This window comes from Fonsecaea nubica (assembly GCF_001646965.1).
Source record: "Fonsecaea nubica strain CBS 269.64 chromosome Unknown Scaff135, whole genome shotgun sequence".
Lineage (NCBI taxonomy): Eukaryota > Fungi > Ascomycota > Eurotiomycetes > Chaetothyriales > Herpotrichiellaceae > Fonsecaea > Fonsecaea nubica.
Window position 1 is genome coordinate 41648 of NW_019173808.1, and position 21415 is coordinate 63062.

Genomic DNA, 21415 nt, shown 5'->3' on the forward strand with positions numbered 1-21415 from the left:
CTTGACAAAAGCACGAGACCGACCCTTACAGAGGCCACATCGGGGAGGGAGGGGAAGGGGAGGGGGGGATTTGGCAGAGGTCTGCCTGCGTGCGGACTTTCTAATATGACGCCGGGCCCCAAACCGAAGATGTCCGTAGCACAGGATGTCAGAAACCGACGATGGTACGGTGACAATAGTAATGTAAGCCTGATTGATACCAGGACTGCGTGGAGTTTTTTGTCACCCCCATGGGTGCCCAGGGACAGGACGCGGACTGTGACATGGTAATCGGTTGATGCCCCAGATAATGAGCCCGCCGTTGTTTAGCCGATCGCCGCATTCTCGCTGTTCCCCGCCATATGCCCGCGTTCCCCTCTTAAATCGTTCTTCCAAGTACCCACGGAACCACGTAACCACCGAGTACGCAGCCGTAACACTTACACTCTCCAACAACAATATTCCGAATCCGACAGAATCACAACGACGGCTCTTTTCGAGGTCTTTTTGGAACTGTATAATACATCTAAGAGTATGGGCGCATGCTGAACCCAATCTCCAGTGCGAAGCGTGCACGATGTATATTCTGCTGCTGTGAACTTCTCTGCGAACTCTAGTTGTCAGGAGCACAGCCGACCTGTACTGCTGGCTCCGGGTGTCACCGTTTCTGCAACTACCATTCAACAAACACCACAAGAGGAGGAAGCTGGGGCAGCCTTCACGCAATACCTCCTATTACCTCCACCCCCATCAATGGGTGAGGAACCTGCATTCTGACAGTTGAAACAACATTGTGAGGCTCTCGGGGATCAGAACAGTAAGCGATGGGCTGGGTAGGATAATCAATCTAGCCTGTTTTATCTCCCTAGAGGTCGTGTTGGGTGGCTGAGGAGCAGGGTTATTGAGCTTGAGTGTATGCAAACCTAGGCAAAGAAAAACAACTCAGACTTTTAGACGCTGCATGATTAGGAAGTATTTCTTTACCGCTCTCATAAGTCTGCCGCCCTCACGAGTTCTCTACCCTCATGAGTTCCCCTCTCTCACAAGAAACCTACTGAATCCCCAGCTATGCGCACAATGTCGCTAGTCGACCCGAAGTTCTCATACACAATAACGATACTCAGACATAGAAAGTCCTCCTGTGACGGCTATACCGTGGCCTTGAATGGTATCCCTGCCTGTTCCCGCCATTGCGAGGTTGAGGCATGCGCCGGTCCTCTTCTTTCTTGTATCATAGGTCCATCTAATCATGCTGGTATTCCAAAGAGTTGGGCGTTGTAATCGCACGCCTGACACGCTGGAGGGTCGCCTGCTTGAAGCATCCCCTATGGGAGATATAACAATCTTCGAGTCCCCCATCCTGTTCCTTCCACTCTCTTCAAACCGCTATCCAAACTCTTGTTCCTGACCTACCTGGTTCTTCGAGGCCCATTTCTCTCTCTGTGTTCCATCTTCAGCCGTTCTCGCTCCTGAATTCCGATCCGCCATCATGTCTTCAGCACCCAACGCAGGTCCTGCAGATGGCAGTATCACCCAAAAGAGCATCGCAGTCTCATCCACGGGAGTTGATGATTCTGACGCGGCTGGTGTGAGCTGCGCAGGTCAGTCCAAAGTACCTTTGTAATCCTAGGGATCAAAATCTGAAGTGCTTTAGATTCCTCTGCCACGGGCGTGTCCAGTCCACTTCTTCACTTTATCAACGCGCCGCCTCAGTGCGATCCATGGCATCCCAACCGGGCTGATCGAAAGCGCCTCAATCATCTTATTGCACAACTTGATGACATCCTGACAGCAATTGAGGCATTGGGAACCGAGCATTGATCTTTCTGTGTCGGTCATGCCATTCGCTTACAAGCTCTCACCACGGGCGACGCGGGAGCAACAGCTTCTTTCATTTTCTTCATGTCTGTGTTCTGAGGTTGCAGGATCACTACCCCGCACGGGGTCTCGCGTGCCACTCTTGACCATGATTATGGCTCATCTCTCCAAAATCGTGGTGTTGATGATTGATCTGGTGGACGGAGCAGTCCCGACACACTATTTGAGTCACACTGACACACCGGCAACCACATCAGCTTCTGGTGGTCCTCGCGTCATTACCATTGCGACACATTATAATTGTGAGATATGTAAGACAATGTCAGCACAATAATTTAGAGAGCAAGGAACAATTTTGAGGTGGTGTTGGATGTTCTTTAGGTCTGGCGTGGGAGATTGGGAGCCGCATTGAACATCATTGTTGGGCGCACTTTTACTTCATTGAAGCCCACACGTGGCCTACTACCTCCTCAATGACCGACTGACTAAATGAGTCTAGTCATTTGAAGCTTTCATTTCCTTATTACAACGAGCATTTTGTATGAAAATCAGCCACGTCTGACATTTTGTCTGACGGGAGATCGCCTAAAGAGGCAATTCCCGCATTTACTCCCAATCATACTGGCAATTCTTTCTTGTCCCTACAGCCTCATCCTCACCTACTCCCCAGCGTTACCACCACCTTCGACCCCGATACCCCAGCTCGCAACTTCTCAAGCGCCCCTTGAATGTGCTCAACACCGTGGCCGACCACATCCGACGGCGGGGCCGGTTTGATCAGACCCTGCTCGAGTGCCCGCGGTAAGAAATCGGCGTATATCGCTTTTCCAAGCGCCTTATCTTGCTGCAGAATAGACACGGCAAAGACTTGGGGAGATTAGCATGGAGCAAACCCAATGGCCAAATTTATACAATGAACTCACTGCCGTTCACCTGTACAGTTGCAGGGAGTTCCTCGATGGGAGGTAGTGCCACCGCAATCCTCCCTCCTCCGAGCTGGGCAAGGACCTGCGCGACGTTCAACTGTGTATCTCTCGTCGCAATAGCTAGAAAACCCAAGACGTCAAATTCAGTGTTTCTTGCCCATTCGACATGACTTTCAAGGTCTGTCGATTGTAGTGTTCAGTCCTTACCATCAAATGCTCCTCGACAGGTATACTTCTGCAATGCCGCCGTCAAGTCACCCACGATACCTAGACTAGAGCGGTCAAACACCTCGCTCGCCCCCAGGCTCTTGCACAGGTCAAAGTTCTGCGGGGACGCCGTTGCTATAACGCGATACTTTGCCGCCACGGCCAGCTGGATCGCGGCAGCCCCGATGCTCGAACTGCCTCCCCAGACGAGGATTGCCTCCTTCTCAGGGTGGCCTTTCTCCGCCGCGTCCACGGGAGACATTAAAGCCAATCTCTCCTGATGGAATAGGCCGATACTGGCAGTCGAAATGGCCAGCGGCAGAACACAGGCCTCTTCGTATTTCATCCCGTGCGGAATCACGCAACACCCCACCGTCGGGACGACCGTGTACTCCTGGAACCCGCCATGCCTGGCCTCATTGGTAGCCAGCCCGACCGCGTGGGCGAGCACTCTCTGGCCTTTCCGAAACTGCGTGACACCTTCGCCAACCTCGACAATGTCGCCAGAGACGTCCTGGCCGAGAATCCGGGGCAACGACCCCGCGGGGAAAGCGCCGTGCTGTATCTTCCAGTCCACGGGGTTCATGGCGACAGCTCGATTCTGGACGAGAACTTCGTTGGCACCAGGCTTGCCGACGTCCGCGGGCCCGACCTCGAGCGGCGATTTTACGTGACGGAACCATGCAGCGTGGTTTGCGGTTGCCATTGCGGGACCCGTTGTGTGCGTTGTTCTATCTATCTAGGAATTTCGACAAACTCAGCGAAACTTCGATCATCTGTGGAAGAAGTCACTCTAGATAGTCTGGATAAAAAGATATTGATGAATTTGTAATAAACATAAATGCGAGACAAGACCGGGTTATCCTATGATATGTACTCGGTAACATGCAAATGTTCTCCACAAATAAGGCCCGTTTGAATGTGTCGGCCTTACATCATCCATCATCCGTTGCCGATCATTCGTTGCCCGTCGTCGGAGACGAAGTCATTGACAACATGGAGAGTGGAATACTCAACCATAATGGCGGCACTTATGAGTGTAATCGACTGACCGGTAGTTGGGACAGCATCATGGTTCGCGAGCTCCAGAGAGGTATCGAGGGGCTTGATGTTGTGCTGATGGTACTGGAATTAAGACCACATTTTCTCCAAATGTTACAATGGCGTGCCATTGTCTGTAATCGAACTGAAAGCCTCTACATCCTGGCGACGACACCTCACCTGAATATTGTAGGTGGCAGGAACCTAATCCCAAAATCTGCCAGATTCAAGAGCTTTCAACCCCAAATCGGCCGCAACTTGCCCATCCAAGTTACTTTGGCTGTTGAATTGGAGGCGCTGAGGAAGGCCTACCTACACAACCGGCCTTGCATCAGTAGGAGGGTTGCTTTCGTCTGGCTTGTATTGAGTGCTGATCCAGTCATGCACTTGACTCGTCACATTACGTCCCTCTGCCATGCTAGCCCGTCCTCCACAATCTTCTTGTCCTGTTAAATGATCGAACGTTCGTCACGAAAGCCATGAAAAGTAAAGAATGCACAATGTACTTGGTATTCTTATGTTGGCAATACTGTCAAGAAAAGAACAGGATTGAGGGATCGTGGATTGGGTTGGTCCTCAAAACACTTGTTATGCCCCTCTCTTACCGACTTGCAGTCACCGGAACTGATAGCGCATTGACAGAATGAGGTAGTCGTGTACGAGTATTGCACAGCCACCACAGGCACAGATGCGCAGGGATTCTGATAGGAAACTGAGTCAACCCTCAAATTGCATCTTGTTGATCCACCATGTGATCAGCACCGCACTTGTGCTGTTCTTGGATAGCGAGCGGCGTCGGAGTATAGACTGCAGGTAGTGTTGCATCTGCCGTAGTCGGCGGTCAGTGGTCAGTGGCCAGAGAACGGACAGCGTAGAGGGGCACTCTCATCGACACAGTGTGCGGCCGTTGTACGAGTAGGAAACATAAAGGTCAAAGGGACCTTATTATGAGACGGATGCAGATGTAGCAGGTGGGAGGGCTGCTTGACGGAGAGAAGATTGTTGGACGATCAAGACAAGGGTGAGCGCCATGCAACTCCACCAATTGGCCCAGTGGAATCTGGGCGTTGCCCCTTTTACCGGATTGGTTCAACGACGCGTTTCATCTTTCCTGCCACCATCCCTTCTCTCTTCTCTCATACTCCGTTGGTGCCCTTCTTCGTACAGCTAGAGAGGCTCTGATAGACCCTCTCTCGCGTCCTCTCACTCAACCTCTCCTTCTCCTCCTCTTCGAGCCACACCGTTTGTGTCGCCCGTCGCCGCTCTTTTGCTCTTCAGTCTCTCTTTTGCAAACTCGTCGTCGCGCTGTGCTGCGACGCGTCCTCACATTCATTTACCATTTAAATTGTGTTTTGCATACAAGTACGGGAAGTCCGAGCTTCACGGACCCTCCTGCGACACTCACCTGTCACGAGCAAGACCCGGAGTCAACCACCCAAAGCCCTTGAGCAAGACCTGTCTCTGCTCTGTTTTGGCCTTTGTTCTCTAAAAGGTCCATACAGACAATAGAGCTATCTGAAGCCATGCACTCCTTCAGGACGACATCCGTCGCCCTCCTCTCCCTCTTCACCACCACCCTCGCCCAGACCTTCACATCATGCAATCCCTTGGAGCGGACCGATTGCCCGCCCAACACTGCGCTGGGCGTCGGCAATTACTCGATTGATTTCACTCAGAATACAATGTCAGACAAAGTTTGGAATGTCACGGCTGGCGGAATCGATTATGGAGATGACGGTGCCGAGTTCACAATCAAACAGCGTGGCCAGTCGCCGACGGTCCAGACAAACTTCTTTCTGTTCTTCGGTCAGGTCGAGGTTATCATGAAAGTCGCCAAGGGTCAAGGCATAGTCTCTTCAGTTGTTTTGCAATCGATGGATCTCGACGAGGTGGACTGGGAATTTATCGGAGGCAACAACTCATTTGTTGAAACTAACTTTTTCAGCAAAGGAAATCAGACTGACTACGGCAATGCCATCTGGTATCCCATCAATGACCCCCAAAATGAATGGCACAATTACACATTGGATTGGTCGAAGGAGAAGCTTGACTGGATCGTAGACGGAAACATCATTCGCACTTTGACATATGAAGAAGCTAATGGCGGCCTCAAATTTCCCCAGACTCCCTGCGATGTCAGACTCGGCATTTGGGCAGGTGGTGATCCCAAAATGCCCAAGGGGACTATTGAATGGGCAGGTGGCGAAACCGATTACGACGATGCTCCCTTCACCATGACTGTGAAATCTGTCAGAGTATCAGACGCCAGCAGAGGTACTCAGTATGTGTATGGCGACACCTCGGGAAGCTATCAGAGTATCAAGATCCTCAAGTACACATTGCCCCTCTCCTCCCACTTGGAAGCAAACATGGCTAATCTTCCTCCCAGTGACACTAAACCCATCCAACTCGACGGCGAAAACAGCCAATCAAGCACTCAATCCATAAAACAGAAGTGGAATGGCCTCTCCCAGCAGACCAAGTACATCATCATTGGCGTTGTCTGCGGCGTCGTCATCCTCTGCATCCTCATCTTTGCATTCTGCTGCATCCGCCAGCGCCGCGCCGGTAAGCACGAGAAACTGGTCGAGGACGCCAAATACGAAAAGATCACCTCTGAGGTCATGGCGTACCGGGCAGACATGTCGAGGATGCGAGCCGAGCAAAAGATGATGGGCACCAGTGTTCACGTCAGCCCTGTGACTCCCATGATGGGCAATGCAGGAGCTTCTGTGCAGAATTTTGGCAATGCGTCGCCCATGGTGGGTGGCGGACGAAGCCCGAACCCGGGTTACGGATACGCGAACAGCGGATATGCTAGGGGCTATCAGAAATATTGAGCATTGATGAAAGGTGATATCGTTGAAAAGGAGAAGACAGACCCCAGGGCTGGGATATCTGGAATTGAGGGAGTGAAGAGTACCTGCAGTTCAGTGTAAGATAATGAGATCAGCAAGATGAGTGGATAACCGGAGTTTTAACAGCAGCATTTTCATTTTGAGCTTTCGGCCGACGCCGGCTCCAATGTTGATTGTTTGTACAGCTCATGACTATTTCGTCTTGCTCATCATGTCACTTGTTCCACGGCGTTCGCATTTCAACGAGGCTTTCAAAGGCCCATGTTGGCCATATTGCGCTCTAGCTGCGCAGTCTCCTTGCCCGACTCCTTTGAGTCCTTGGTGTCTTTCTTCCCCAAGCGCATCATCTGGCTCAGCTTGGTCTTGACGCCTTTCCCGGCCGCATTGCCACTCCCGGTCGGTTCGTCAGGAACCACCATCCCGCCCTTCAACGTCACCAGCTTCACTTCTCCTGGCTTGACAACCCTGGCAATCATGGGTTGTGGGCGTGGTTTGGGCTTGGGCCCGCTGACTTTGACGTGCGACCGCATGTCGTCGGGCAGGTAGAAGCCAGTGTCGATGCATTGTCCCAGGAAGTTGATCTCGACCAGTTTCTTGGGGTCGAACCAGCGGAAGAATGGGCCAGCATCGACTGCGAAGTTCATCAGGGTGAGGTGGCTGATGGGGAGGTAGCGCATGTTTTCGAGAGGGAGGGTTTCGACCACGTCGATCTGAGCTTGTTTCATGGCTTGTTGGTCGAGGTACTCGCCATCACCGAATTCTTGGTGTAGGATGCCATTTCCGTGGAAGCCTAGATATTCGGCATCGACTTGTCGTTCAGCAGAGCCGTCGTAGGACCATGTCTCGTCGATCTTGCGGTATTTGTGCTTTGTATCTTCATTCATTTCCGGCTCGAGTGCCATTTCAAGGTGGAGCTTGGTGAGGTTCTTGTTCAGCCAACAAGTGGCCCAGATGATCGGTTGATAGGATCGCGTCATGCCGTTCAACTGGAGGTAGTGGAGGTTGTGGAACATCTGTAGAGGCTTGAGGTCCTTGAAAGGAAAGACGCCTTTTTGGTCGCCATCGCTGTTCTCCTCTTCTTCATCATCGTCGATCTCGTCCAACTTGATCGGCCAGAACAGGTCGAGATTGAGGATTGGGCGATCTTTATCCAGATGGCGCCAGAGCTGGGGACGGAAATGGACGATGGGTTTGTCAAAGCCGCCCACGTCGACACTAGCCCTTGGTGAGTCCATGGTAGATGTGGATGGTAGAGAGAAGGGTTGACATACAGAAGTTTGGCAAGATTAGAATCAGACTCAGTTTTGAAGGAAAATTTTGAAAAGTGTTGACCATGCCGCACCCCAGGAGAGGCTGCGGTACCAGCGCGTTTCCCTCCTGGAGACTCTGCCAGTTTGTCCAACCGTGAATGTGGGCTTCTGGTCGCCGCTGTGCCAAACGGGGTTTTTCTTGGGGTCATTTCCTTTGTCAGACTCTCCTTCGTCATGTTTGTCATTGGACCAGACTGTGGAAGCTCTTTCATAACATCTACTTGCCCTGGACCTCTGGACAGTGTATCAATAGCACTGATTGCGTAGGGAGAGGGCAGGGGTCGTGAGAAGTTGGGGGTGCGTGCAGAGGAAGGTGCCATGATGGGCGAAGCAGCAAACAACGAGGGTTGCAAAGAGAATGTCCACGGCTTTGATGCACGAAGAGCGAGCGAGACAGACAGACAGACATCGTGAGCCGCGCGACAGAATTTGAAGCCTTGAGCAATATTGAGAAGCGTTGAGCACCCAGTGCGACCGCTGAGGAGCGTTGCTCTTTGAAGCGCGGACTGCATCTACCTTTGGCAAGTCACCTTCCCAACCATCGACGAAACTGCCATCATGTCTCATTTCCTTTCAGAACAGTCAACATCCCCTTTTGTCGTACATCTGGGGTTGAGCTGGTGACCGTACGCATCTGGAGAGGCTCTCCATGGCCAACTCAACCACAACATTATTAAGAGGAGAGACGCTGGCAGGCAGGTTCCCTACTATTCAGTCCTGTATGCAAGAGACGCATTCCTGTGGAAAGCAACTTTCGGAAGCAACTTTCGCACATCTTGGATACAGAAGTGAAGTTGCTAGAGGAGGCAAAAGTGCGCAGTGCAAAAGGGGAGGGTTCACATGGTCTTATCTAATCTCTTGGCTCTCTTCATGACGCGCTTCCTTCCACAGCGTCCCGTTGACATGTCCTGTCGCACACACCTTCTTCCTAAGAAATGGAGCGCATGTTCGTTTGAGGCAGCTTATGATGCTTCCAAGAGGGACGGCCCCGATCCGCAGCAGCAGCTATGGCCCCCATCCGTCGCTACCTGCGGATTAGCAAACACTCCGTCCTTGAGTGCCGCATCTTCCTCGAGAACCCTGCCGATGAACCAAGATGGCTCTTGAACGAAAGAGACCCCGCACTTCCGCGGGTGTTTGAGGCTGTCAAACCCTACGTCCTGCCGAAACTACGGGAAGAGAATGAGCGGGCGCGTGGTAAGGGCAAAAAGAAGAAGAGTGTCAAAGACGTGGTTCAACAAGGTGAATGCACTGCTCTTTGATTGCGAGACATTTCTCCTGACAAGCGTTTTCAGATGACTTCGAAGTTTCGATTTTCCTCACTGAAATCAGGACGCGTCACTGCCTTCTTGTCAAGAATAAGACATTCAAGCAACAAGGTTTAATGAAGAGCAACAATGGCAACAAGCTCACCGGAGCGGACCGTGACACTGTCATGGTTCAGGATGAGAGCGACGAAGAGAACATCAATCTAGATGATATACCTGCTGCGGAAGATCAAGATCGGGAAGGGAGTTACGGCGAACCAAGTCATCCGTCTGCAGGTCGCGATCTCGACACTGGAGTAGATGACAAGAAGAAGCTAGGTTTCAACACAACGTATGAGGGATTCAGTATCTGGGGTTGGGTTCTATGCCTCTTTGTTGAGCGTAAAGGCGGTCCTAGCAAAAAAGGGTCTGGGATCCAGGGCGGTTCGCAGGCGCTCATGCAAGACTGGATTCAATCCACGCAGGAACAAAAGGACGATGATACGTGATGTCCGCTCCTAGAGAAATACGGAGCTTGGTTTACCGTTCTCAGGATGGAGTTCTGCGCAAGTAGCCCTGAGGAAAACTCGCGGCACAAGCGTTGGAGGATGTTTTGTAGGATACTACCGAGAAAGATAGCATGCCTCAAAAATTGGTTTCAGGAGATAGGAGTCTGGTGCCGGCTCTCAAAACCACGTTTTCATGTTTGGGCCAACTCCTGTGTCAAACGGTGTTTCCGCCAAAGATACCTCGTACCAACGGTAGCAGATGGAAGCAGCGTTGGCTGTGAAAAATCGATGTTCAATAATGCAGATGACACGGAGCTGCATTGTTTTAGCCTGCCAGCCCCCTCGCTTCGTGCAGCGTGTCGAACAATTCAGTAAATAATTCTAGTCGGCAACGAGACAATCTGGCTACATCATGCGGTCAAGCCATTCAGCCATGCCGGAGATTGAATGACTGAGTTCAGCTCGACTACCAAGTGTTCTGGACACGGCAGGCGACAAAAGGGCACGTTTCGCTTGTTCCAGAACCTCGAGCCCAATGTGATACGAGTCTGGAGCAGCTTTGGGACGATTTTGTGGTTCAAGGTTCCACTAGACTGCAGCTCGTGGCGCTCGCTCGCGCAATTTCCACGTGGTTGTGGCTGCCCCTTTTTCTCTCCTGAGAACAATCATCTGAACCCTGCATGATGCATGGGCTGGCGGCGTTTCGTTGCCTTTTTGTATCCATGCCCACGGCCAGACCCGTTCCTTCTCGTTCCAGGTCGTACATATACGAGGTGGTGGCGCATATTATTGAGACACAAGGGAAGAGTTGAACACGAGGCAGGATCAAATGCAGGATTGTTGCGGATCCAATGGCTCCCCATTATCAGCACAACAGCCCGTCAGCCTTACTGCGCAAGACGCACGGAGGAAACTATCGTGTAGGAGATGCATGCGACATGTCACATTGTAACCTCAGGTCAGGAGGCGCTAACTTGCTCACCTCCGAGGTGCAGAACCTCCTCCAGGCCGATGGCTGGTATACTACTTTTAGATACAAACGACGAGGCACGTGTCGCCCTATCCAGGGCCATGTCCGCTGATTATTAAGTGCAGCTTATCGTACACAGAATGAACTGGTGGCGCAATGGATATGGTTGACAATGCTCAAGTGGAGTGTCAGATTCTTTGCCTTTGCGGGATGGCCCGGCAGCTCTTTTGATCCTGCTGCGGTCAGATGTTTGGGAGGTTGCAACAATCCAGCAGTATGGCGACGAGTGGATGTCTTTCGCAGTGGTAACCGATCGTGAGAATGGGCAGGCTGGCAGGGCAGCGCAGGGCAGCGCAGGGAAATTGCCGCGGGGCTTGGGGCCAACCTCGTCTGATCTGAAATGGTGCGAGATGCTAGCGACGAAACGGAAGCTGCATGGAATCGAATGCGAGATTCGAGAAGCGAGCAAGCCCAAGGTCCCCAGCTGCCAGCTAGCCACGAAATCTCTCTCGAGCTACTCGGGTAACCAGTCCAAGTAGTACGAGTTCAGTAATTCGTAGCTGGAGGGGCTTGGGCATATCGCTACCACCAATGTGGATAGCTTCCCCACGCTTCGGACTGCGTGCGTGCGCCAGCAATACGCCCACGGATATTTCCAGAGGGGCGCACTGGGCGTCCTCCAAGTGTGCGCAAAGTCTCGAAACAGTAAGTGGTGGCAGCTGAAGCTGAAGGAAAACATTTTGATCCCCTTTGGCGGGGAGGGAGGCCAACAAGAGGCCGCGCCAGGTCATGTGCCAAACTGCGACCCAAGAATTGTCAACTGCGCCAGGAGCTGTGTTGGCCGGCCAGGGAACTACGGTTACGGTGACCGATCCGTTACCGACATGCTTTCGATCCTATCTTCTCTACAAGACTCTGGTGACTCGAATGCCCATCATGACGAAATCGATTGTGACACAAAGAACCAGTGGCACCACAAACAGACACAAGAACCATTTTCAACGCACAGTTTGTGCACAACAAAAACCTTGTACCCCGATTGCCACACTCAGGAGTCAACATGAAACACACTATCCCATACAAACTTTTTCCATTCTCAGCTGCAGGTGTTGTGTCGAAACTTGGGGGGTGGCAAACTGAATGAATGCCTTGTCGCCTGCTGATCCAGGGGTAAAAGAGAAGGATCTTCAGGAACCCGCTGACCACCACCGCCACCACCATCACCTACGGTCCAAAACCCCTCCAGCGATACGCAGTCCTCTCTGTTTAGAGCTCGAGGCTCGCTGAAGATCTGAACATCATCACATCACCCATCCCACCTTTGAAACAGACTGTTGAAGAGAAGCGCACTAAGAGGAGTCCTATGACTGCATAATCGACACAGTAGATGGCGCATGCAGAGGGGATTCGCGCTCGATAGGAAAAGTAGTCGTGGTCGGCTCTCACTGCTCAGTGCTCTCTGCACGAACTGCCCCAGGTATCCATGCAGGGTACCCAATCCACTAATTATGGATAGAATATGTCACTTTTGGAGAATCGGTGAGCTTGTTACATCCAATCCAAGCGCGCGCTTGGCCACGATTTGAAACAGGTCTTTCCGCGTGACAGGTCTGATCCGAGCGAACCCCAAAAAGGCCATTTTCGATCGCTTTAGAAAGAACCTGTACAAACGGCTGCAAGCTGAGCGTGGAAATGGAAGTTACCGGAAGAGGGCAGTGATGTGTATTCCTTGCAGAAGCCATGGCTCCATGGCTTTGTTGACGAATCAGGCTATGAGAATGAGCCTCCCTATCCGACAAAAGTCCGCCCTTCAGCATCCTTCAACGAACGTGCATCGGCTAAGGCAGGGCTGAAGGCACCAATTGCATCCCATCTGACAGGCACAAAGCGGGCATAGCACTGGTAGATCACAGGAATAGCACGACTTTCCAAGGTTTGTACGGATCACGGGGTCGACCGCTGACCACACTCCTTGCATGCTTTTTGGGGACCGCGATTCCGGATTTCTTGATGGAGGTACGGAAAAAACCATTTGTGGCACTGCCGGAGTGGACATACACACCATCATGGCATACGTTGAAGGCCACGTTGCGGGTTACCGCCAATGAGCACGATGCCGGCCACAAGGTGAAACCGGATGCTGGGAGGGAAAAATAACCCAGGTACCTACGTATGGCTACCCAACAGGACTTCGTACTCGGGCTAAAGGGCAACTCGGCACAGAAGGACACCCACATCGTTGGAAAACCAGTACGAGATGCTCAGAGCAACACCATCCCTTCCCATTTGGGGACATAGCGACGGCTCGTCAATGCCGGTTGCATTCTCTCTCCCGAAAGTTTGGTCCTCGAGTTGTACACCGCTATCTCTGAAGCAAGGCAAAAGTGGAACTGGGAAATAATTGTTATTAAACAAACGGACCTTGAAATATGCTGGGGAGCAACGTCCTCATCATCATGCCGAATTCCCTGCGTGGGCAAGGGAGACGGATGGGTCTCACAATTTGCTTGGTGATTTCCGGGCAAACACAAGCGGAGATAGCGACAACAATCTCCCCCTCCCCTTGCGAGGCGCGCCCGAGAAACCCCAGGCTGTTCCGGTCAGCTGGGTCCTTGTCTTTGTCAGTGTGCGCGCCTGAGTGACTTAGCGCCTGGGCCTAGTCAAGAAAACTGGAGGAGTCAATATACCCCTAGCCCGCTTCTGGACAGTGGATGCCAGGGGCAGCAAGGGGGAGAGCCGTCTCCTGAGGAGTCTCGAAATCTTGCGTGTCAAAATCTTGCAAACGAAAACATGCCACCACACCGGCAAGCCTCAAGCGGGCTCCACCTCAGAAGTAGACCGTCACACAGCCAAGTAGTCGCCAAAAAGTTGCATGGATGACTCTGGGTCAGCGTCACCATTTCTGGAACAATTCTCGGTGCTCCCGGGGGATGAGGCTGCCAGGGATCAGAAAAATAAATATCTGACTCGTATCCTCCCTCTTCCAAACGGTGTCTTTCTCAAATAAAACTCTATCATCTGCTCCTCGCCCCAAGCATCAACAGACCTGATCAACAGGCCAACAAGCACTCCAGAGAGCTTCTTATCACTACCGAATACCTTGGAACCAAATATTTCTCGACTATACCTAGTCGACGCTCAATCATCCCGACCATCACAATGCCTGCCGGATCTAAATATCCTCCCTGCCCGGGTCCTCCCCCAAACCGTCCTCTCCCAGCAATCCCCAAAAAGCATGCTGCATGAAACGAACGCTCTTCATCAGCATCATTTCAGTGTATTCGACTTCATTCAGGACAGGCTCTTGGAAAAGAATGTCGCTGCCTATGTCGCTGCCTGGGAACCTCGAGTCATCCTGCCTGCGTCCACATGTTAGGCAGCCACATGACATGCAGTTCCTCAATCTAATTCATGCATTCCAACTGGCGTTCTCCACCTTTTGAGGAGGTTCAACAACAGCATCCCTCCCATGTGGGAAGAAGCTCTTGGCACCATGGGACTCACTTGCGCATACAACGAAAGAGGACGTGCGTGAGTCGATGCGCTGGCAACTCCACCGGTCACAAGCACAACACTCTTGCATCAGCCAGGCAACTACACGCCCACGTTCTGCCCGCGCTTCCAGTTCTCCCAAGAACTGCTCCACCAGAGAAACCCAGAGCCCTGTCGTGCAGATACGAGGATGTTTTCAGGTCCTTTCAACCACCCACCAACGCCGAACCCCTAATATCTTGATTACACACCACTTTGTTTTCCCCACAACTTGTGCCCGATGATTTCAGCCTCAATTCTTCACCCTTGTTGTCTACCCCTCCTGATCTATCCGTCGGGCAGAAACAACTCGGGTGACTATTTACTATTACACAAGAACATGTACCAACACACCACACCCAGTCTGATATATTTGTACCAATAGTGGATACCCCAACTTTGACACATTCGTTTGCGGAGGGAAGACAGGCTCTCGCTTCGCCTTGTTGAGTGGCCCAAAAGGGTCCAGTGGCAGGCATTTGTACGTTATTTGAGTGGACATTAATGAGCCCCATGATGATGAGTTCTGGAAAAAGGACCGACTGGGTCACACAGCGATGGACCGTCTCCTTACCAGCTAGCATTTGCGAGTCTATCTAATGGATAATTATTTCTTGAGTTCATCCCTGTGAAGTCTGGGTGATGTATGCCGCCATATTGTACGCTAATCTGCAAATGTATCCATGCCGGAGCAGAAAGGAGCTGAAGGGAACTAGACAGGAACATCCCAAGACAGCCAATCAAGCCGCAATTGCGGTGATTTCTGAATACTCATCATCCTCAAGGAGCTTGCCAGCGTAGGGCCTGCGGTCTTACGAGTTACCAGCACATCTTACCTGCATGGGCGAACAGGGAGTAGGTTGTCTGGACGCCCGCAAAGGAGCTTGTAGCTTTGGAGCTTTGCTTTCGATAATTGGATAGAGCGGACCTTGCATCCGAAAGTAGCGGCCAGGAACGAGCCGGCGTGCTGTGAGCAGGGAGTGAGGGGCCGAGCATGTGTGTCTTATGACCTGGAGCTGTATGAGTTGGCAAAAGCTGTAAGACCTTCACCCCGCGTTTGTGATTCAGAAATAGCGACGTGCATGACTGGTGTGCACACAATGGAAAAGGATGACTGTGTGCGTTGGGTACTCAGCCACCAGCGAGCCTCTGGAAGGGAAAAGATAGCACATTCTGACACAGTAGATGCCCTCTCAGAGTTTAAGTAGTCACAAAATAGCCATGAGGTGGTCGCTAGATCGGTGAGGATAGGGATGTCAACACGAGGCATGCCTAAGGAGGTTACCCTTGAATCAATTATTAATGGTGAATCACTCTTGTTGATACCTAGTATTTCTTGTAGACTACCATGACTACCTAGGCACGGAGAAGATGAGAACTCAAGAACCCATATCTTTGTTACCCTGATCTCTTTTGTTGCTTATGTCTCCTCTCTCTTTCTCTCTCCCCCTTTTCCCCTGCGTTGTCACTGAATCCCTCATCACCCACCCAGTCTCCTCTTCGTGGACCTCGACGGCATCATCGGATGGAGCGGTGGATAGAGAGATGGTACGCTGGCTGTTGGCTCGTGGGGAATTGAGGAATAGCGCTGTAAGGCAAGCATTGTGGTTGGACCAAGCTGATCTGTTATCCTCCGCTAGGAGAAATCGAACCAATAAAACCAGGGGAAGAGAGTCCGCTGCAACGGGCCCAGTCCTTTTGGGGTGCTCATGACGAAATCGCAATGATCCAACAACCCCAACCACCTCGATTCTCAAGATTGGCAGCCCGAGATTCCCGTTGAGGCCCGTCCACTAACACCATCGTTTGCGCGTCCTTTTTCTTCGTCCGTTGGCGGGAGGCAGAAACTGGGAATGCCCATTGAATGCCATTCCCCCACAACCCAAACCACCATGGCTAAGCTGGCTGCCACTGCTGTCATCGCAGCCCGCAGCTCAGTCCGCGATCTCTCCATCCGTATTGGCGGCCCAGCTGCTCACTCTGATCGACCATCAATGACCATATCTCTGATTGAGCTTTTCTGTTCCTCTACTTTTTGCTGCTTCTGCTTTGCATAGACCTGCTCGTTGTCCCCCCCTCCCAAGGTTGTTTGTTGTCGTTCGTTGGCGTCCTTGAGAGGTTGAAGACGAGGTCGGTGGTGACTGCGCTTTTGTATATTTTTGTGACACTCGCTGCGCCATGTCCTCTCGTTTCCTGCCAGTCTTTGGCGCGCTCTTCCTCACACTCACTGCAGCTCAAAATACAGTCTCTCTTGCCATCACCGCCCAACCCACGTCGGGCGCCTCCGGAATCATCAGCCCCTCGTTTGCCGGCTTCGGTATCGAATCCTCTAATCTCTTCTCCTTCACTGGAGGCAGCGACGAGAATCAGCTCACCAAGAACTTGTTGGAAAACTTGGCAAACTACACGGGCACGCCACCACATCTGCGCATTGGAGGCAATACCCAGGATTATTTCATCTATGATGCCTCCCAAGACGACTATGCTTGGAAGCCTAACCCGGACTCCGTTGCGCCGGGAGCATACGCAAGCGATTCGATGATTATTGGGCCAAAGTTCTTTGAGGTGATCAATCGCTTCCCCAGTAATACACCGGTCACCTTTGGGTTGAACCTGGCCTACTCGGAATCCGACTACATTGAGCAAATTACCACAATGGCCACACAAGCTGTCAATCGGTTGGTCGACGTGAATCTTGTGTCGTTTGAGATCGGCAATGAGCCTGATCTGTATCTGGAAAATGGTTTCCGTACGGGCTCCTGGGGCGGCCAGGTCTACACCCAAGAGTGGTTGGATCGAGCAGATGCTGTTTGGGAACAAGTTCTTCGACCGAACAACCTCCCCAGCAATTTCTTTGAGCCGGGGGCCACGGCATCAACCATTGGAACTTCTTTCCAGGTCCAGGACTTGGACGAGTTTGGCATCACTGTCAAGGCCAATGGGTCGTCACATCCGTATATTGCCAGCTGGAATCAGCATGATTACTACTATTACATTGGGGTATCAACTTATCCACTGACAGCCTACGATTTTATGACCCTTTCCACGACCAATGACCAATTCGCTGCGTGGGTCACTCAAATCCAGCAAGCGCAAGCCACGGGTTATCCATATGCTTTGCGAGAGATGGGCGTTGTTGGTCCGATCGGTTTAAATGACATTACAGACGTCTTTGGAGCTGCGCTGTGGTCCCTCAATTTCTTCCTCTATGCAGCTACCCTCAATATCTCGTCGGTCCAGATGCATATGACCGACAACAGCAACGCTAGTGCGTGGCAGCCAATCCCGTACTATGGTAGTCAACCATTTGTGCGACCAAACTATTATGCGTTCGCTGCATTTGCCCAAACCATTGGACCCACGTGTCAGGCTCAAATCGGAGGGTATATCATTCAGAATCCTCCCGCTTCGTACGGCGGCCGCATCGCAGCCTACTCGGTCTATCAAGCCGGTACCTTGGCCTCGATCGTCTTGATCAATTCGAATCCTGCCAATGTCTCCGAGGCCAATAAGCCCAGTCTTACTTGGGACTTGTCCCTGCCAGAGAAGTTTGCGGGAGAGGAGCTGTACCTAGCGTACCTCACCAACGATGGAGCAGATGCGAAACATGGTACAACCTGGAACGGCATCAGCTACGAGAACAGCGGTGACGGCTTACCTACCAGGGTAAATGACACCACGGAAAGAATCAAAATTGGCAATGATGGGAGCGTCAGCATCGTGGTTCGGGATTCTCAAGCCGTTATTGCCAATATTGGATCTCCGATCGGCCAGCAGAAGCCCAATCCTAGCGCATGCTCTAAACTCGCAGCGAGTACGCCGGATGCTCGCCCTGTCACTACCCCCGTCGGTACAAGTGCGCCAGACGCGACATCTTCATCGGATAGCTCCTCGTCAACCCAGTCGGATAGTTCGACACAGTCGAACACAGCAACGAGAACAGGCAGCACTGCACGTGCAAGCACCACGAACGGAGTTGCGGGCCTTTCTACAATGATGCTGGCAACAATGGCTTCGGCATTTTTGAGTGGAGTCTATCTTGTTTGCCTATAATGTGAAGGTGGAATTCCAGTATATATGAGGACGTATCGGCATGTTACCGAGATAGACGGCGTTCATGAGACTCCGCCGTCGAAAGATTTATGATGAAAGATATTTGCACCAGTCAGGAGTCACAATGGGTAACGATTCCCGATGGTATTCAATCGACTGTGGATAATTCAGGTTGTTTTGGGGTGCAAGCGAGGCGGTTACAGCTATGTGGATGAGACTAGAATATCTGTTTGATAAATCTAATCCGTAATTATGATGAGGCCAAGATGCCATGAACTACTATGATGAGAAACTTGGAGCATACTGGCCGGCACGGCTGGGCAGTCATAACTAGTGAGGATGGATGCTTGATACTTGGACAACCTGGGTAGGAACACGAGCACATGTGGATGCCACGATGACTTTGTATTGGAGAGTAGCAGCTCTTTGATGAGCTTGGCTAGCACTGTCAATGGCATTGGCAATGGCAATAATGGCACTAAATATTAATTATGGCACTGCTGGCTGGGCCGACTTCGGCAATCATTATCACAGGAATCTCAGCTCCATTTCCCATCATCCAGCATCTTCTTCCCCAGCGTACTCGGTACAGTCTACATTACACGCGTATATACTTGGCAATCATGGCTCACCTAGACCCCTTTGGATGAGCTTGTTGGCATTTGCCAGCCCTCTCTTTATCCCTTCTCCCTCCCAACACCACCGCCCTCTGCCGCCATGGAGGTCCCGAGCCCCCGCCGACCTCACTACCAGATCGGGGCCTTGTCCAACTTCATTCCACTCAATGAAGATCACAGTGCCATGTCTACGCGCGGACAACGCCTGCCCAGCCTGATCCAGAACCGGTCAACCACCTCTCTGCTCACCCTCCAGCGCCGACAGGCGACGCGAAGGGACTCGGTCGCGAGCCACAGGTCGGATGAGGACGAGGAGCGCGGACCTTCTGAAAACCTCGATGCCATGGCTACCACGGCCAGGTGGCGGCCCAGCACGCCCTCGGAGACAGACCCACGAAGAATGAGCATGGGGCCCGAGATCCTCATGACGCCGCAGGTGCGCAGCATGCGACTGATCGGGCAGAGCAACCCCAGATACCACTGGCACCAGTATTTCAAGACGGAGGAGGAGTTGAAGAAGATGAAGAAACCCATCCGCAAATACTACGAGCGGAACAACTTCTTGGTCACCCAGTACCTTTACATTGACAAGTTGCTGGATTCGTCACTCCCCCACCATCTCATTCAAGAGTATAGCCATCCGCGGTCGAATGGCACCATGAATACCATCTGCGAAGAACCGCCTTCGGGAAACATGACTCCTGTGACCGCGGTGACTGCCACCAGCTCACCCATCGAGACCAAGTTGAAACGGACCCCGAAAAACTTGTACAAGCTTCCCAGCGAAGAGACACCGCTGTTGCTCGACGACGCCGAGGCGAACGCCGAGGCGGGTCTTCCGGAAATCAGCTTCGATGATATGGACGAGGGCGTGGACTCGAATGAGCGGATCGTGACAGTGGCAATCTACATCAACCTGATCGCCAACATCATCCTGCTGGCAGGGAAAATCGTGGTGATTGTTTTGACGTCGTCGCTCTCGGTGCTCGCATCTCTTGTCGACGCCGCCCTGGATTTTCTGTCCACCGCCATTGTCTGGACGACCACGAAACTCATCTCGCGACAGGATCAGTACGCATATCCCATTGGTCGGCGTCGATTGGAGCCCGTCGGCGTTCTTGTTTTCAGCGTCATCATGATCACCTCCTTCTTCCAGGTGGCCCTGGAGTGTTTCAATCGGCTGCTCTCGGGGGATCGCAGAGTCGTGGAGCTGGGTATCCCTGCCATCGTCATTATGCTGAGCACGGTCGCCATCAAGGGTTTCTGCTGGTTTTGGTGTCGATTGGTGAAGAACAGTTCTGTGCAAGCGCTCGCTCAAGATGCAGCCACGGACGTCGTCTTCAACATCTTCTCCATCATTTTTCCACTTGTGGGCTTTTACTTTCAGGTCTGGTGGCTTGATGCCCTGGGTGGTCTGTTTTTGTCCTTCTATGTCATATTCAACTGGACGCGAACGAGTGTCGAGCATGTGCGAAACCTCTGTGGTGTGTCGGCCACGGCCGATCAACGCAATGTCCTGCTGTATCTCGCCATGCGCTTTGCCAAGCCGATCCGCTACATCCAGGGCTTGCAGGCATACCACACGGGCGACAAGCTCAATGTGGAGGTCGACATTGTGCTTGATGAGAATATGAGTTTAAGGGACAGCCACGACCTGAGCGAGAGTCTGCAGTACGTGCTGGAGAGCGTGCCGGCGGTTGATCGCGCATTTGTGCACGCCGACTATGCGGATTGGAACTTGCCCAGCCATATGAATCAGCAAGGGTGAGGGGAGTAATTCAGGGAATGGGTTCAGAGGTGTGATGAGGCCAGGTTAGATGTATGTGTTATGTTTGTGAAGGGTTTGTGTATGGATATGGCAAAGAGGACAGGATTAAAATCGGAGATGGCCAGCCAGAGTTTTGTATCCGTTACCCGGAAGACTACATTCTGGGCTTACAGTACCATCTATCTATCTATACCCATATATGTAGTTTTGCTAGTTTTTGGCACTCAGATACCTGTAGTATGGCCCAATATGTGCTGGGAGTGTACAGTGTACCTGGGGTTTTATGTAGACGGTCCGATCACCATTTGAGGGGGCATGTGTCGATATGATATAATAATATAAATGTCGTTTGTTGGGGAATATCGGATATCCAACGCATGATTTCTGAACTTGATATGTCCCTCTCCCTTTATGCCCTTTATAGCTCTCTTTCTCTCTGTGGCTTCCCATCCCCTTCTATCTCTGGCTTCTTCTTCTTCTTCTTCTTCCTCTTCTTCCTCTTCCTCCCTCCCAACTCCATACCTCGTCCATCACGGTAGGGAATGTTCTCTGCCCCCACCCCCCCCCCCCCACCAACCCAC

The 21415-nt window shown here is 52.0% G+C and overlaps 6 protein-coding genes across 6 annotated transcripts; 4 read left to right on the top strand and 2 right to left on the bottom strand.

Annotated features, from left to right (window-relative positions):
* Positions 1 to 2452: 2452 nt before the first annotated feature.
* Positions 2453 to 3636, bottom strand: AYO20_11138 (hypothetical protein; the record flags this gene model as incomplete). The annotated part of the gene is made up of 3 exons (XM_022649391.1): positions 2453 to 2664; positions 2721 to 2843; positions 2931 to 3636. The coding sequence occupies 3 exons, from the start codon at positions 3634 to 3636 to the stop codon at positions 2453 to 2455; spliced, it is 1041 nt and encodes a 346-aa protein (XP_022494641.1).
* Positions 3637 to 5494: 1858 nt separating this feature from the next.
* On the top strand, positions 5495 to 6811 carry AYO20_11139 (hypothetical protein; the record flags this gene model as incomplete). The annotated part of the gene is made up of 1 exon (XM_022649392.1): positions 5495 to 6811. One exon carries the CDS (start codon positions 5495 to 5497, stop codon positions 6809 to 6811), a length of 1317 nt encoding a protein of 438 aa, XP_022494642.1.
* A 269-nt stretch (positions 6812 to 7080) lies between these two features.
* On the bottom strand, positions 7081 to 8064 carry AYO20_11140 (hypothetical protein; the record flags this gene model as incomplete). Its single annotated transcript, XM_022649393.1, has 1 exon — positions 7081 to 8064. One exon carries the CDS (start codon positions 8062 to 8064, stop codon positions 7081 to 7083), a length of 984 nt encoding a protein of 327 aa, XP_022494643.1.
* Positions 8065 to 9146: 1082 nt separating this feature from the next.
* On the top strand, positions 9147 to 9895 carry AYO20_11141 (hypothetical protein; the record flags this gene model as incomplete). The annotated part of the gene is made up of 2 exons (XM_022649394.1): positions 9147 to 9381; positions 9435 to 9895. The coding sequence occupies 2 exons, from the start codon at positions 9147 to 9149 to the stop codon at positions 9893 to 9895; spliced, it is 696 nt and encodes a 231-aa protein (XP_022494644.1).
* A 6679-nt stretch (positions 9896 to 16574) lies between these two features.
* AYO20_11142 (hypothetical protein) lies at positions 16575 to 18449 on the top strand (the record flags this gene model as incomplete). Its single annotated transcript, XM_022649395.1, has 1 exon — positions 16575 to 18449. The coding sequence occupies one exon, from the start codon at positions 16575 to 16577 to the stop codon at positions 18447 to 18449; it is 1875 nt and encodes a 624-aa protein (XP_022494645.1).
* Positions 18450 to 19166: 717 nt separating this feature from the next.
* On the top strand, positions 19167 to 20834 carry AYO20_11143 (hypothetical protein; the record flags this gene model as incomplete). Its single annotated transcript, XM_022649396.1, has 1 exon — positions 19167 to 20834. The coding sequence occupies one exon, from the start codon at positions 19167 to 19169 to the stop codon at positions 20832 to 20834; it is 1668 nt and encodes a 555-aa protein (XP_022494646.1).
* Between the last annotated feature and the right edge of the window lie 581 nt (positions 20835 to 21415).